The sequence below is a fragment of the Mchenga conophoros genome, linkage group LG17 (assembly GCF_057382185.1).
Source record: "Mchenga conophoros isolate Kocher_MC1m ecotype Shallow Benthic linkage group LG17, M_conophoros_male_GT1.1, whole genome shotgun sequence".
NCBI lineage: Eukaryota > Metazoa > Chordata > Actinopteri > Cichliformes > Cichlidae > Mchenga > Mchenga conophoros.
In genome coordinates, this window is record NC_140542.1 from 31,148,074 (window position 1) to 31,163,298 (window position 15,225).

The following is a 15,225-nucleotide window of genomic DNA, read 5'->3' on the forward strand; positions in this document are numbered from 1 at the left end:
AAGTATTGCCTCTGCTAATTCTGTCCTTGATCCACCAGGGAAAGCTGGAGCTTCTAGACAAGCGCTTCAACCCACCCACCACTCAGGACATGGTCTACATCGACCCCAGCCCGGATTATTGCCTCCGCAATGAGACCACAGGATCGCTGGGCACCCAGGGCCGACTGTGCAACAAAACCTCGGAGGGCATGGACGGCTGCGAGCTGATGTGCTGCGGCAGAGGTTACGACCAGTTTAAGACCTACAAGCACGAGCGCTGCCACTGCAAGTTCCACTGGTGCTGCTACGTCAAGTGCAAACGCTGCACGACGCTCGTGGATCAGTTTGTGTGTAAATAGCGCACTTCAGGATTTGGAGGAGGCGGCGGTGACGACTAAGGGCGCCGGAGGTGACGGGACGGTGATGTTTCGAGAGTTTTGTTCAGGATTAGACGCACAAAAATCAGATTTCTGACAAATGTCCTCATCTCCCACCATTTCACATCAAGCCAAGCAAAAAGCAATAAATAAATAAATAAAAACTGCATAGCACCTGTGCAGCATATTTTTTGGAAGTAGATAACACATCAATGGATGGAAAGGTAGGGCAAAAGACACCTCGGATTTTTATTTCCCCCCACCCTCTGTCATCGCTTTCTGCTGTCGTCCTGATCACAATCATAAAGGAAACAAGCAAAGCTGATGGACAATGAATGATACTGAGGATGATCTGTGAGAGGAGATGTGACTGGTGTGAGATAAAAAAATAAATATATAATTAAATAATAAATAAATACACAACTCTTGATTGCTATTTAAAGAGACTCAAATAAACCCAGGACACAGTTTGGACCCCACCCTTCAGAGAAATCTATTGATGCTTTGGGAAAAGTGATCACTTGTGTCACCATTGTTTGTTGTCTGACCTTTTAACCCTGCGAGAGAGATTCTGAGATTTAAGAGATGTGTTATCATGCACGGCAGAAATGCAGAAAAGTTCCGATTGGTGGTGTAAATAAGGTAGGAAATTAATCAAAAAGATGAATAAATGAAAAGTAGGAATACACAAATGCGCGCACAAGCTGCATCTGTTTCTGTTTCACAACACAGTGAGGTTCAGGGAAAAAAACTCTTCAAAAGACTAAATGCACCACCTGTTTTGTACAAGTAGCAGCAGAGGGTGTAGTTGCTGCTGTTCCTTGTATCATCAAAGCAGTAATCCTGCACCCGTGACCTGACAAGTGTGACTATGCAGGTTAATGAGGCTTGGTGGTTGAAGCCATCGTGACACCACGGCTGTTTAAACAAGCAGCTCACATTGGCCGTCCGGCTCCGTGACCTTCACGTGACAGCAAAGTGAGCGAAACCTCCATTAGTGAGATTAATGTGCTGTACCTGCCTTAATGAAGCCACACTGAGAGACACGTTCGCTGTGAGTGGACATCTTCATCTTGCGTTGTAGCGCAACTCGATAAGAGCAGCAAACAGCCCCCGTGGTGTCGACTTAGCAGTCCTGTCGTAGCGTGATTTTTAGCCTGTTTCTATTGGCTCGGTTGTGATACAGATGTTAGATGCAGTTGGCACGAAGAGGACAGAGTGAGCAGGCGAGGATGGAGCGCGCCGTGGAAACTCATGAACGTGCAAAAACAGAGAGGACTTAAGGTTTATTACTTTTAACAAAAAGAACAAATAGTAGATGAGAACAGAAAGTATATTTTATTATTGTTTTTGATTCTCCTGTTTTCTATGTTTTTATACATGAGCATTACTGTGTATTCTTTTGATAAACTACTCTTTGGAAAAATGAGGTTTTCTGTGTTTTAAGTCTGCTGCAGTTCTTCCAGGAAAGTTTTTATCCAGGCCCTGTCTTCCCCATCAACATAATAAGCACAGACACGTCTTTGTCATCGGGGTGGCTGTTTTCTCAGGTACAGGCAGAACTTTATTAGGGACAACAAGACATTTAATCTCGACTTAATCTGCACATTTACATTTAAATGAACCTTAAATTACTCTTTCTTGATCATATCAGTGTTACAGTAGCCTAAAGACATGAATGTTCTCACGTCCATTGTTTTTATGTGGATGTATTGGTTTTTTCCAATATAAAAATATAAAATATGATGTATATTCATAAATGACCTTAAGGATCTGATTTATTAGTAGCTTACACTTATTAATCATTCAGTTTTCTTAACTTTCTCACGCCTCCTTGAGACCTTTGATCCCATCAGATGGCCAAACAGCTTGTCCAGTCCTGGACTCTTCTTCTGCTCTTTTATATCTAAATCATCAAGGCTGGATTCTCCCACAGCCTCTTTATGGAACCAGCAGGATGGCTTCATCATGTATCTGCAACTGTAAAATATCCCAGCAGAATTTGCCCAAAGCTGAATGTCAAGTGCACAGTCACGGTTAAGCAGGTCTGTACGGTGACCTTACTAGCAATCCCATTACTTTTAGCTTCTCACGAGTAATTGGATTAGACTACTGACCAGAGCACCATGACTGACCTACAGCGCTGTCCCTCTGTAATCCTCCTCACCTACTTTTGTAGGCAATCTGCACTTGCTGGTTAGGTAGTATGATCATTTCAGTGTGCACGTGTTGGTTGTGTATCTACAAATGCATACCTATCAGCCACAATATTAAAACAAGCTCCATGGCAGAATTGGCCTTCTTCAGCCAGACAAAACTACAAAACGAGGCAGCACCAAAGCTCTGCAGATCCTAATCACATAAAAAAATCATTGGTGTGTAATTAAACAAGGAAAATCCTTAGGGGACCACAGGAAGAAGCAGGGCTGCTCTCAGTATCTCAGCACTGGACACAAGGGGACATCCGAACCCACCGTTTTAGGCAGGTGGTTTTAATGTTGTGGCACATCGGCATATGTGTGCATTTAATGGAGATTAGAAGAGTGAAAGTGTAACCTGATGGTTGGTCTAATCCTTTTTACCTGACAGCCATCTGCTGTTGTGATGCTGCTAAGTTGAGCTCTCTGAAACAAACAACCAACAGTGAGTAATTCTTCCTTTCTTTGATGAGGCCTTCTCATCCCGTGAGAATATTACTGGTTATGTTTACAAAAATAGTTCAGAAGAGTATGGATGCCAAACTGTCTGACTTAAAGATGACCAGAAAATGTTTGCAAACCGGTCAGGAACACCATTAATGAGACCCGGCTCTAGGAAGACCTCTTGGCGTCTGACTGCCAGCTTGTTAGTTGTTTAGCCTAACCAGTTTAACGGCATATTTTCTTCCTTATGCACTTGGACTACATTACTGTGACAATGACTCACACAATTTATCATAACATCATAACATTTGTTTCCTTTCTCAGAGGTGTTCTGACATTGAGCAATGAGCTCATTTCCTGTACAACCTGTCCTCCCCACATGTTGGAGAAGGAGTTGGAAGCTCTGGTTGCTTGTCCCATGTCCAGCAAAAAGCAACCTAAGAGGCTGAAATCCTCCATTATGGGAGAAAAAATAACAGCAAATAGCTGTGAACTACAACAAATCTGATGTGTTTTACTATGCAGAACATGTTGTTCTTTGTACAAACCATAGTGAGTCACGGTGATAAAGTGTTATAATGTCATTGGTATTCAACTGCATTTTATTTTAGTTACTGTATTTAGCATCAACAAAAAGCTGCTTTTCATCATTTTACTGAGGCTGTACATTATGCCAGAAGCAAACTACACATGGGGATGTCACACGTGGTGTTTATAGATTATCCAGCAGCTGTTGTGGTTAAAGAGATCTATATGCAAACTCTCTGATCTGGATTAGCTGAACTGAAGGAGAGACACAACCCCACTTTTTCAGACACACACACATGCGCACAGTAACTCAAAAGCCTGATTCTGAGTCGGCTGCTCTGTTTGTGTCTTTTTCGTAGCTCAAAGACCAAGTTAACCAAAGATGCTCAGACACTTATCCATAAGCTCATTCAACCATATGCTTTCTGTAAGATTTGGCCGCAGCAGAATGGATCACTGAGTCCCAATGAACCAGAACATCTAATCTTCTGTAGATATGGAAAAACCATGTATGGTCAGTTCCCACATCAATACAGCAACAACTTCTTTCATCCTTATTGACGTTTATCGCATGGTTTGTAATTGCACAAAATGCCTATTCAGGTTAAAAAAAACACTGCACAATGAGGAAAGATGTAAGAAACCAACATGTTTATTAATGAAGAGTGACGCCAAACATAAAGCAACCAGGCGTCACGAGAATATACTAACATCAAGTTAAGCCAGTCTTGTTAATTATTCAGGGCCTTTTCAAGTGTTATGCCAAAACAGACTCAGTATTCAGATCTAGCAAGCTACACCTAAGGAACAAAACAATTAGCAATGCATAGTCTTCTTGTCTGGCTTGGCAACTTTGCTTAACTGAAAGCTACGTTAGTTAGTAATTAAAACTTGCCCTGGCCTGTGAAGGAGAGAATGAGAGGTGCAGTAACCTTAACAGGTTTGGTGGGTGTTACATCAGGTGTTCTATTCTTCTGTAAACCCTGCGAGGACACGTGCAAGTGACCATGGGGGGGAAGCTTGCTAAAATAAAACTTTCTATTGCTTTATTTGAACCTGTGGAGATGAGTTTATTCTTAATTACAGATAAACTTTTCTATCACTAACAGTCACCCAATTTGCAATTTTAATATGCTGTTCTCTTCAAGATAATTTTTAACCATTTTAACCGTAGTTGGCAGTGTGATCCAAAAGAAAATGACTCTGAGTGACACTTACCTTAGCAAAGAAGAAAACACAGGTGTGAATCTGGTTTAGGTGTGTACAGGTGTGTTGTGTCATGTTGTGGATACCTGGATCCCAGCAACAGTTGAAGAAACACTGTAACGCACGCCTATTAAATTCTGCACTGATAACTAATGGAAAGTTACTTATAATGTGAGGTAAACAATGACTTATTTGAGAGAAATCAAGTCAGTTTCTCCCTGGCATTTCTTAATTTTATACTTTTACACAATCAAGTTTACTGTGCACAGATTAGACTTGTAAATGCTCAAATGTTCATGAAACATTTAATCATTATGATTTCATTATTTAGCCAAATAAAACCATCTTCCTGACTTTAATAAAGCAGGCAAGTCTTCTGTGTTTCTCCACTTGTTACAGAACCAACAGATCATTCAAATGGCCACAAACTCCAAAATAACACAGAGCAACAAAAAAAAAAGCTTTAAATCAGTAATCAAGGTTATGCAAACCTGCATGACCACACGACTGTGAGTTCATTAGAGAGCTGTGGAGCTGGAAAGGTGTTTTATAAGCAAATGTTTAGATCATTTCCTAATCAAGCATTTGGAAGAAAAATGTCAGTTCCCAAGCTTTATTTTTGCACGTAAACATTTAAAGTGCGACGCTGAAAACTAATTCCATTGTGTAGTTTGTCTGCTGTATTTCCCAGCAGAGAAACTGAGCACACTTTGTCATGTGCTTTTAAAAAGAGAAAAATGATCAGTTTTGGTATCAGTACACAAGGTTAAAATCACATTATGTACTCATGCGCTCTAAGTCCTTGACATTTGAAGAAACATCAGTTACACCGCAAAGTAAACAAGAAACCTTTGTGAAAAAATATGAAATCTGTGATGGTCGCTGAGATAAACTGATTTGCTTGAAAACATTTTTTATCAACAGCAAAAGTTCTAAAACCTCGGTAAAGATATATAAAATTATAATTTACAAGTTATATGAGATCCTGTCAATATTACCAACTTCTTTGTTTTGCAAATGAATCCAATTCTTTTCTCAAATTTTTTTTTATTTAACTGTACTTATTTTTGTAACACGCAGCATCCTTGTTTTATCTGTCTCTTTGTAATCGATATAGAGTCAATCCAATGCACTGATTCAAAGAAGATAAAACTTTAGTGATAAGATATCCCAATTGCAACAGAAGAACACAGATATAATCAGGTCAAAGTTCTGAGGTAACGTCATCATGCATTGCCTGCCACAGAGATTATCTGTTTCAGCGCAGCAGTGGATATAAGATTTTAGTGTTTTCAGAGTCAAGTCACTCCTTCCAAATACTATTTCTTAAAAGTAAGACAATATCTGTTGTTAAACACGTGGTTCCAGCAGAACCTCTGAGCCTGGTTCTGCTTTAGGTTTTTTCCTGTTAAATGCTAGCTTTGTGAAGTGCTTGCTCTCAGGAGGTTGTTGGATTGTTGTGGGGTCTTTACCTAATCGTAAAAAGCGCCTTGAGGTGACTGCTGTTGTGATTCAGCGCAATTTAAATAAACCTGAACTAAACTGAATTGAAATGGTACTGTGAACTTGCTTAAGCAGTTCAATGTTCAATTTCAATTTTCATCGCACGTGACCAGGAAGGACAAGGTTAGAAAAGAGTATACCAGAGGAACAGCTTGGGTTGAGCATTTTGGAGGCATAGTTAGAGGGGCATGGCTTAGATGGTTTGGAGATGTGCAGAGGAGGATAGTGGATATACTGGACAAAGGATGTTGAATATGAAGCTTACAGGCAAAAAAAGAAAGAAAAAGAGCACAGAGAAGATTCATGGATGCTGGAGATGCAGAGAGTTGGTGTAACAGAAGAGACAACCAATAACTGAATAGTTTATTGGTATATCAACATAACAATTTGCCTGTAGTTAGCAACTGTGATCAGTAATACACTGTTTAAGTCCTATAATCTGCAAAAGCAAACCAAAGAAACTCGCATGTAAACATGTTTTTATTGATTTATTGATTAGCATTCAAATATCTCAGTGAATACAGAATAAAGATTACCACAAAGCAAGAAAGCACGAGACAAGGCTAATCAAAAGGTATTGGCTGAAGCATTTGCTTATTACGCCAACCCTTTTAATAAAAGATCTTTTGCATGCAGCTCCTGTACACAGGGCTCGAAGCAAAGAATAAAGCAAAGCAAAGCAAAAACAAACAAACAAACAAAAGAAAAGAAAAAAACTTTCCACCTTAGATAAGTAACTACATCAAAGCAAAACCATCAAGAGTTTCAGTATTATTATTTTTGCTCTTTTCATTCTTGATTTATATATTTCTCTATTTTTAAACATGTTTTTAAACAAGGAAAATGAACTACACCTTTTTAAATCACTGTCATAACTATTCCACAGGTTAACTCCTCTAACAGAAACACATCTCTGCTTTATATATATATTTGTCCTTATCTTGTTTTTTTTTTAAAAAAAGAAATCTGTTCCCCTTAAGTCATATTGACTCTCTCTGACTTTAAACAGCTTCTGAGTACTTGTTTTAGATCAGAGACTGACACTTTCATAAAATAAACAAAATGATGTCTCAAAAATACTTGATAGCTTAATCAATATTTTAATTAATGATTAGTTGCAGACCAAATACACGAACACTGGATTGTTTAGCTAATGTGGTTTGGCAGGTGATTGCTCAATTTCCACATAGCAGCTGCTTGCCAAACAAGTTTTGGCAAAGATGAACTGCTGGTTTAGGGCATTGAAGAACACTGTAGTGCACAGATACCTAGCTCACATTATATAAATCTAACTATAACATATATTCGTCTCAAGTGCGGAATATGGTTATAATGTGATTTAATTCTTGATCATTTACGATTATAAACTCGGCCTATGAATAAAAACTACAAAAACGCTTCTTCGTTTATGGAATGTACCTTTCTGTTCCTGATAGTCTCTGATTGGTGAGTTTTCATAAAGTGCGATGTGATTGGCTCATGCAAGCTCATGCGAGCGGCGTCACTCAGTGAATGCCTGCCTCCCGTCGTTTCTGGGTCCAGTCTAGTCCAGAGACTGTGAGAAGCTGCTTATAGTGGAGAGAGCAGAGCAGAGTACCCACCACAACTCTCCCTCAGCTGTAGTATCTATAGCCAGACTACGGACAGACCAGGTCATCCGGAGCCGGTGAGTACTACAATTCTCATTTGTTTCTGTTAATTCTTATTGTTGTTGTTCTGTCTTGTTTAGAGCTGTTTTATTTCTTGTCGGACTTTCCTGGCGTAACGTTAGCGCCACCCTGAATGTAACCTGCCAGCTAGCAGCTTTGCTATTCAGCTAATTCTGGGCTGTCAAAACAACGGCATAGTCTGCTAGCCAGCTAGAAAGCACAGCTTTGCTTTCTTTTTCCAAGTCATTTTTATTCTTGTGAGAGCATATTTGGCATATTTGGAGGTAGATAGGTGGCTCTGGGAGGCTGTCAAAAGAAAAAGAAGCTTTCTTAAAGAGTTATCTGGGTTCTTTCGGAGGTGTCAGCTCTTGTTAGCGGACTAGCCAGCCCGCTAGCTCGGTGTAAACAAACCATCATCGCTGCCTGTCGCTGAGCAGCAGTCTGCTTCTTATTACAGCTCGTGTCAAACGTAAGAAATATTTTTTCGTCAACGTAATGTTATACAAATAAAAACGCCCCTTGGTGTATTTCTTGTAGTAAAAGTAAACGAATTGTCGCTGTCAACAAAAACGTAGTGCAGCTAGAGTTTTAGGTTTCTTTGTCTTGCTTGCTCCCGTGTTGTGTTGACTCCGGGTACTGTGAGTTTACTCTGAGTGGCTCTTCAGTGTATTCGAAGCTTGTCATCTAAAATAAAAGAAGCGGGAAGCTGCTGTTTAGGCTGATTCATTTAATCACTTGACAGTCTTTTGTAGAGTCAGTTTTGTTCATCTTAAATGCATACTGTGCTTTCCACCTTCTTCCTTCTTTCCATTGATGACTTGTTAAATCTGATAAACTGCCTGGAAATGGCATCATATCTTTTTTTCTGATTCTTTAGCTCAAAACATTCATGTTATTTCATAAACAAATTGTGTTCCTATTTTTTTTTAATTTTTTTTTTTTAAAAAAGGTGTAAGCTGAGCTCCTGTTAACAATCCTAAAAGAGGTGATTTTGTGTAAGTCAGTGTGACCTGTAACTTTTTTTTTTTTCAGAAAGCTATAGTCATTTCTTTCATGTGTGAGGAATAGTTGATTCATCTTATCTGCTAACATTCATTAAAAATACTTAACTTTATGGAAATATGATTGTTACATTATGACACTCATCACCAGGAGACAACACTGAAGGCCGGTTCAAAATGGTCACTGTACTTCCTCAGCTAAATTTTCTGTACATTTACAACTGTAAGTAAATTATGATATTTGATAATAATAGTCTTGAATGCCTACAAGTTATTGTAGTAACAACCAAGCCTGTGTTAATTATTGGGTTAATATTAGTTAAGAGCATTTGCACCAATCAGAGATGAGGTAAATGCTGATTTTGGAGCACATTGGCCCATGATGCCTTATGTATACCTCTTTGGAACTAAAAAAGCCCATCATCAGCTTGTGAGATTGTTTTTAAAGAATGATCTCACTTAAAACTTCCAAAAAAAAAATTGAGCATACCAGTACCCCGTGTTAACGTTTGTTGCCCACTCAATCCATCAGTCCTGGTGCTGACCCTGATTAGCAAACTGTAAGTCAGGAGATCTCAATCTCAATAAAACCTGTGGGAGATCTTGGACTTTGCATCTTGTACAACACACTCTATAGAAGAATATCTTCTGGACATCCCTTTAGAAGTTGTCTAGAAACTTGTAGAAATAGCACAAAGACACTTTTTTTTTTTTTTCCGCTGAACACCCTATGAGGGCACTTAGTTGTGTTCTTTCACTAATTTCCCACCCTTGTGTATGTACTCTTTGGATTGTTATGCTACCTAATATTTCCTTTTAGCTGAATATTATATGAATGCCCATCCCATTTCAGTATTTTAACAGTTCGGTTTGCCACAAAACATGAAGTCATCTCATACATTTTTTATTGGCTGGGGTAGCTTATAACACATTTGTCCTGAATCCAAACTTTATATGCACAGAAACACTTCCAGCTCTGCCCTAAATTGAGATTAGCTTATGGATATTTCATGGAGCATCTTTTTTTTTTTTTAATTGGATATTTTATGCATTTCTTTATGTTTGAATTTCTTTTATTCTTGTCTTTCCAGTAGGGCCCTGCCCTTACTTTGCTCTGTCATTATTTCCAAGTTCAAGTTTAGCTTTTGTTGACCTTAACAGCACCAGAAAGAACCTTAAAACCGTTGCCTGTAAACAGAATTACATACACCCACACTACCTACTTCAATTCTCAAGTACCTGTATGTGTCTTCTATTTGAAAATCCACACAAGGATGCAAAGCAGATGCATGCATTGGGTTTTACATAAAGTCCATGCCCTGTAGAAAAGTCAAGTTGTGCATAGAGCAGGGTTCTCACAGGACCACGCCATAAGTTTTTGTAGTAATTTCTCGTTGGAGGATATTGATTTGTTGTTATAGAAAAACTGAATCTGTTGCGTAGGTTATGTTTGTACCACACCAGCTAGACATGGTTATTGAGCAATACGTCATATTTCTCCAGGAAGTTCAACTCTCTGGAGAACTTAATGTATAATGAAGTCAGCCTTTGACAGCGTGCCAGGCAGGAGAGCAGCTAAACATAGCTTCTAAGAATAGTAGAGATCTGTCATTGCTAAGTTGATTGATCATAACACAGAGTAGCTGCTCTCTCTTTCTCTTATATTTCCCTTCTCTTTAGTCCTTTTTTTCTTTTTCATGCACAACAGGGGTGTGTGTGTGTTTGTCTCTGTTTGTGTTGTTGTGTGCCAAACAAAACAAAAAAACTCAGGCCTTTGTTTAAAATGGTTTGTTCAAATGCTGTTGCCTAAATAGGCCTGGAGAGACACACAATACTCCCAGCTTGTACTCTAAACAGTGTAAACTATGTTAAAATGTGTCTGCATGTGTGTGAGTTTGTACTTTGAAGACTAGCAGATGAGTCACTAGATTTGCAGTAAAACTAATTTCAGTCATAAAGTTCAATTGTGTATAACCAAAACAATTAATTGATTAGTAGATCAACAGAAAGTAAATTAGCAAAGAATCAGTTGATTAGCAGTGCTAAAAGTGTACTCCTTCTAGTCTCTCATATCTGTATTTGTGGTATTGTCTGTGAGTCACAAAACCCCCCAAAAAACAAGTTTTTCTGACATTTCATTGGATAACATGGCAAGTGGTCTGAAAGAAATCAGCAGTGGTAATTTTAACTGTTTAACTATTATTTTTAAAACCTTTAGTTATCTTCATGCACATGCCTTGTGTAAAGAACACGTGTTGCAGAATCTGAAAAAGATTTTTAATTACAAAAAAACATAACCTGAGCTAATCAGTCAACTTTATTGCTTGACTCCCCATTAAAATATCTTACTGTAATCCTTAGAAAACAAAAAGTAAACTTGTGTTTTATCCAGTCTGCTCCACATGACACAGAATAACAAGTTTGTGTTTAGTGGCTTTAGGTTCCCTCTTTCATTTTCAGGTCTCATTTCTGTTCATTTGACCTACTTTTAGATTACCACCTAGAGTCTGAAAACATTTGGTTGTGCTGTTTCTCCAGCAGAGCCAGCAGCACAGTGACCTTGATGTGGTCACGTGGTTGATGGGTTATGGGCTTTTTTCTTTGGTTCCAGTTAGAGACTAAAAGCTTCATCTTCTAATATTTTCCCTCCACTAGTAATTTGCTCAGGATGTGGTCTCAGTATTGTTTACTTCGGGCCTTGAGATGTTTATGTAATTTCAAGGACAGTTTGTTAAGTGATTTTTCTGTATCATGTTCGATATTTTAGCCTTCATCACCAGTCTGCGACTCAAAGTAACAGGCAGAACCATGTGGCTGTTTCATGTTATTTTCTCCATCTGGAGCACGTGCTCCAAACCCTTTCAGCGTATTGAATTACTTCCACACAAATCACAGGTGATGAGCTCTTCAGCTATAGAGAAGATTTCCCCTTTAGACTGCATCATTTGAAGGATATTAAGAGTATTACAATAAAACCAGCATGGCGTCTGGTGCCTGGACCCACCAGTTTATAGCACAACTCTGTGTTTACTGGTCTGACCACAGGGTCCTCCTTTGGTAATCAGGTCAATGCATTATTGGTTAGTGAAAATGTTTTTGTACATGCTGTCCTCAGTAAATGTCATTTTACAATATCTTTAATATATAATATCTTTTTGGGGGGAGGTCACTATTTGAGCAAAAACTGTGGCGCGGCATATTCACCTACAACCATGTCTGTCAAGCATGGGGGGGAACTGTACTGTGTGTGTGCTGCAAAGCTGAGAACAAAAGTGTGTGTGTGTGTGTGTGTGTGTGTAGATTACATCACACTGGTTGCCTTTGTTTAGCTTTCCATCATAAGACTCCAGCATCAGAAAGTCACTGTTTCATCAGGACTTATCAGGTCACCAGTAGAGACACGCTCAGCAACTGTTTTAGAACAAAAGCTCTAAAACTGGGATTGTGTTTGATGTAGAAAAACATGCTAAACTGGCTGTCAAGTAGTCTGACGTGTGCTAATTTACTCCAGAAGCTGACCCCACCCGTGTGAAGCTGCAAGTAGGTAAAAGCAAACACTTATTCACTCTATCCAATCTCTTAACTTTAGGTGTGTGGATAAAGAGTGTAGGAGGGTGTGTATAGGTTTGTTAAATTTAAAGGATGTCTCAGGGGAGCCATATAGTCCCCGAGAACAGTAAAGGCAGCCATGTGGTCTCTAAACATCAGGTTTAAATCACTACGAGGCAGCTACACATACAAAGAGTGGCTTGTTCGATGCGTGTAGGAACATGCACATGTTATAAAGCACAATTAGGTAAATGCAGTTTTGAGGACAGCGTAAAACTGCGTAGGACCTTACCTAAGTTTAACTTTCTCAAACATAGCTGATAAATGCACACGAATAATTGCTTTGTAGGAACAGAACCAAAGGTGCACAGAAAGCAAAAAATAGATGTAAGGTATTGACGTCAAAACCATTTTTCTCAGTGTCTGCATAAACAAGGTCAGGGGCTTAAGATATTGACAGTTTAATGAGACAAGAGTCTTCACCAACAATGGAAAATTCCTGCACTAATTAAAATACTCCCACATAAACCTAACTGCATTCACTGTTATCTCACAATTCCCTGCCTTTCCGAGGCAAAGATTTTTTTGTTTTTGTTTGTTTTGACTGGTACTAATATATGCATAGTGAAAGGAGATAGCCAAAATCTGACAAAACATGACAGCAGGTCTGTAGTAAAGTTTATGACGTTGTTGAAATGTCACTGAACAAAGTGTGTTGTTGCGCAGTTTTTATCTTATGCAACAAGTTTGTGGCTCTTAAATTTATGTCAATTTAAAAAGAGCTTACACATATCAGAGGCCAGTGTCTGTTTTAATCTCCATTTAAATCAGTTGGTTTTTTGTTTTTTGTTTATAAAAAAAGCTGACATAGAAGATCTAAATGGCGGTATTAAATAACAGTCCTTATGTAAACATACTGCGACCTACTTTCTGTTCATTGGCTATTTTTACATTAAGAAAGTCTGCTAATGTACTTTGATATAGACTTAGCAAGTTTAGATGCTCAATAAGTGGACTTATTTGTTTCACCTTTATTTTGTGTTAAAACTTCTATATTATGTGTATATTTACAAGAAGGGAGAAAATTCAGATCTATGTAAACCTGTTCTGCTTGACATAAGACAGACAAACTTGTGCAACCTGTTTGGTCATGAAAAAATTGATTGTCATGCCCAGGCTGGATATTAAGCAACATTGGGTAGATTATTTTACTTCGATGATCCCTGCTTTGGGCCTGTGTCATGCTAAATGTGTGTTATTGCTTTGGTTAAAAAATGCGTTATGTTGATTAAGTAGCAGTCCAGAAGGTGACTAAAAAGTGACTCGAGCAGCTTGACTTTTGTTCCTTTAACATGTACTTCCTTCTGACAACATTAACAACTTAACAGTCAGTACCTGTAGAGATAAAGCAGGGACGCAGTTATTAAAGTTTTCCGGTTGCAATACAACACCATTAAACTAGGTTTGAGTGTCTTCTTTTACAGAACACTCTGAGAATCAGACTTCAGACATTATCCCATCTCAACTTAGAAGGAAAAAGAATAGTAAATAGGAAAAACAGTGCAAAAATATGTTCGACATAGGCTTGACTTAAAGATTGCCAAGTTAAAAAAAATATATATATTTACCACAATTATTTGCTCTAGTTTTTGCAAGCCATTGTATTGCTGTCCCTCCCAGTCAAGCTGGTTCCTCCTTTTCCTCTCAGTTTCACTGTGAGTCACATACAAGAGACACACACAAGTAAAATAATATTAATCGATTTGATGAAAACACCTTATGTTACAGTAGGTGCAATAAAAGATTCACAACAGCTGCTGTACCACGGTGACAAAGGCTACGTTCACACTGCAGGCGAAAGCGCATCAAATCTGACTTTTTTGACCCTATGCGACCCAATCCGATCATGGTCTGACAGTGTGACTGGCACAAATCCGATATTTTCAAATCCGATCTGGGTCACTTTCGTATGATGTTTTAGAAAGCGACTGCTGTTTGAATGGTCATGTCGCATTAAATCCGTCTTTTACATCACTGACACAAGACAGACGCCAATTATCAGCGCCGGAGAAGCGCCTGAGAATGCATCGCGAACGCTTCCTGGCCATCCAGCGTAGATGTTAGTGAAACTTTTGGGAAGACAGCATTGGAGAAACGTGAACATTTTATTTGTACTGTATAATCTGCAGATTCTGACAGAAATCTGCAACTATTCTTTGAAGCACTGCTCCTCTCTAAAAAAGCAATAAGGATAATTATTAGGCCATATGTAAATAACAAAATAACTTTATAACTTAAAGCAAAATTGGGAAATGTAAAGTCCGAAACAAGTCTTTATATTAAGGGCCGTCAGTCAAACATTGTTTGGTCTGGGTCTAAACAGAGCGCGTTGTGTGTGTGACGTCTTTTTTTGTGCATACAGGCCGCTTTGAGGGTTCACACTAGAGCGTGTTTGCTGTTACATTTTATTTGTAGTGTGAACAAGCAGACAAAAAAAATCAGATTTGATCAAAAAATCAGAATTGAGCATTAAGACCTGCAGTGTGAACGTAGCCAAAGTGAAGGAGGCCAATGGAGGATGCGTCATGCATTAGAGCTCTTCAGTCATGTCAACTGGTAGAAAAACCTTTAGACTGCTTACCTTTTGCTGCTATTATCCTCCGTCCTACAGTATGTTACCCACTGACACCCAATCCAGGCAGTGGTTAGATATTGGTTTATCATGATTTTTAGATTTTAGTTGGTTACATTTATTTTTATTTTTATTTATTTATTTTTTTTTACAGCATCT

General features: G+C 38.6%; 2 protein-coding genes across 9 annotated transcripts in view; both read left to right on the top strand.

The window, feature by feature from the left end:
• wnt5b (wingless-type MMTV integration site family, member 5b) overlaps positions 1-523 on the top strand; it is an 86,439-nt gene extending 85,916 nt beyond the window's left edge. For all 8 annotated transcript variants that reach the window (XM_085252724.1, XM_085252723.1, XM_085252727.1 and 5 more), the window contains one exon: positions 39-523. In XM_085252724.1, the coding sequence (XP_085108850.1) occupies positions 39-338 (300 nt within the window). In that variant the 3' untranslated portion in view covers positions 339-523. The remainder of the gene's footprint in view (positions 1-38) is intronic.
• Positions 524-7,756: 7,233 nt separating this feature from the next.
• The window catches only part of adipor2 (adiponectin receptor 2), a 28,073-nt gene continuing 20,604 nt past the window's right edge, over positions 7,757-15,225 (top strand). The window contains exon 1 of the mRNA XM_085250939.1: positions 7,757-7,901. The gene's annotated coding sequence lies outside the window, so the exon portion shown is untranslated. The remainder of the gene's footprint in view (positions 7,902-15,225) is intronic.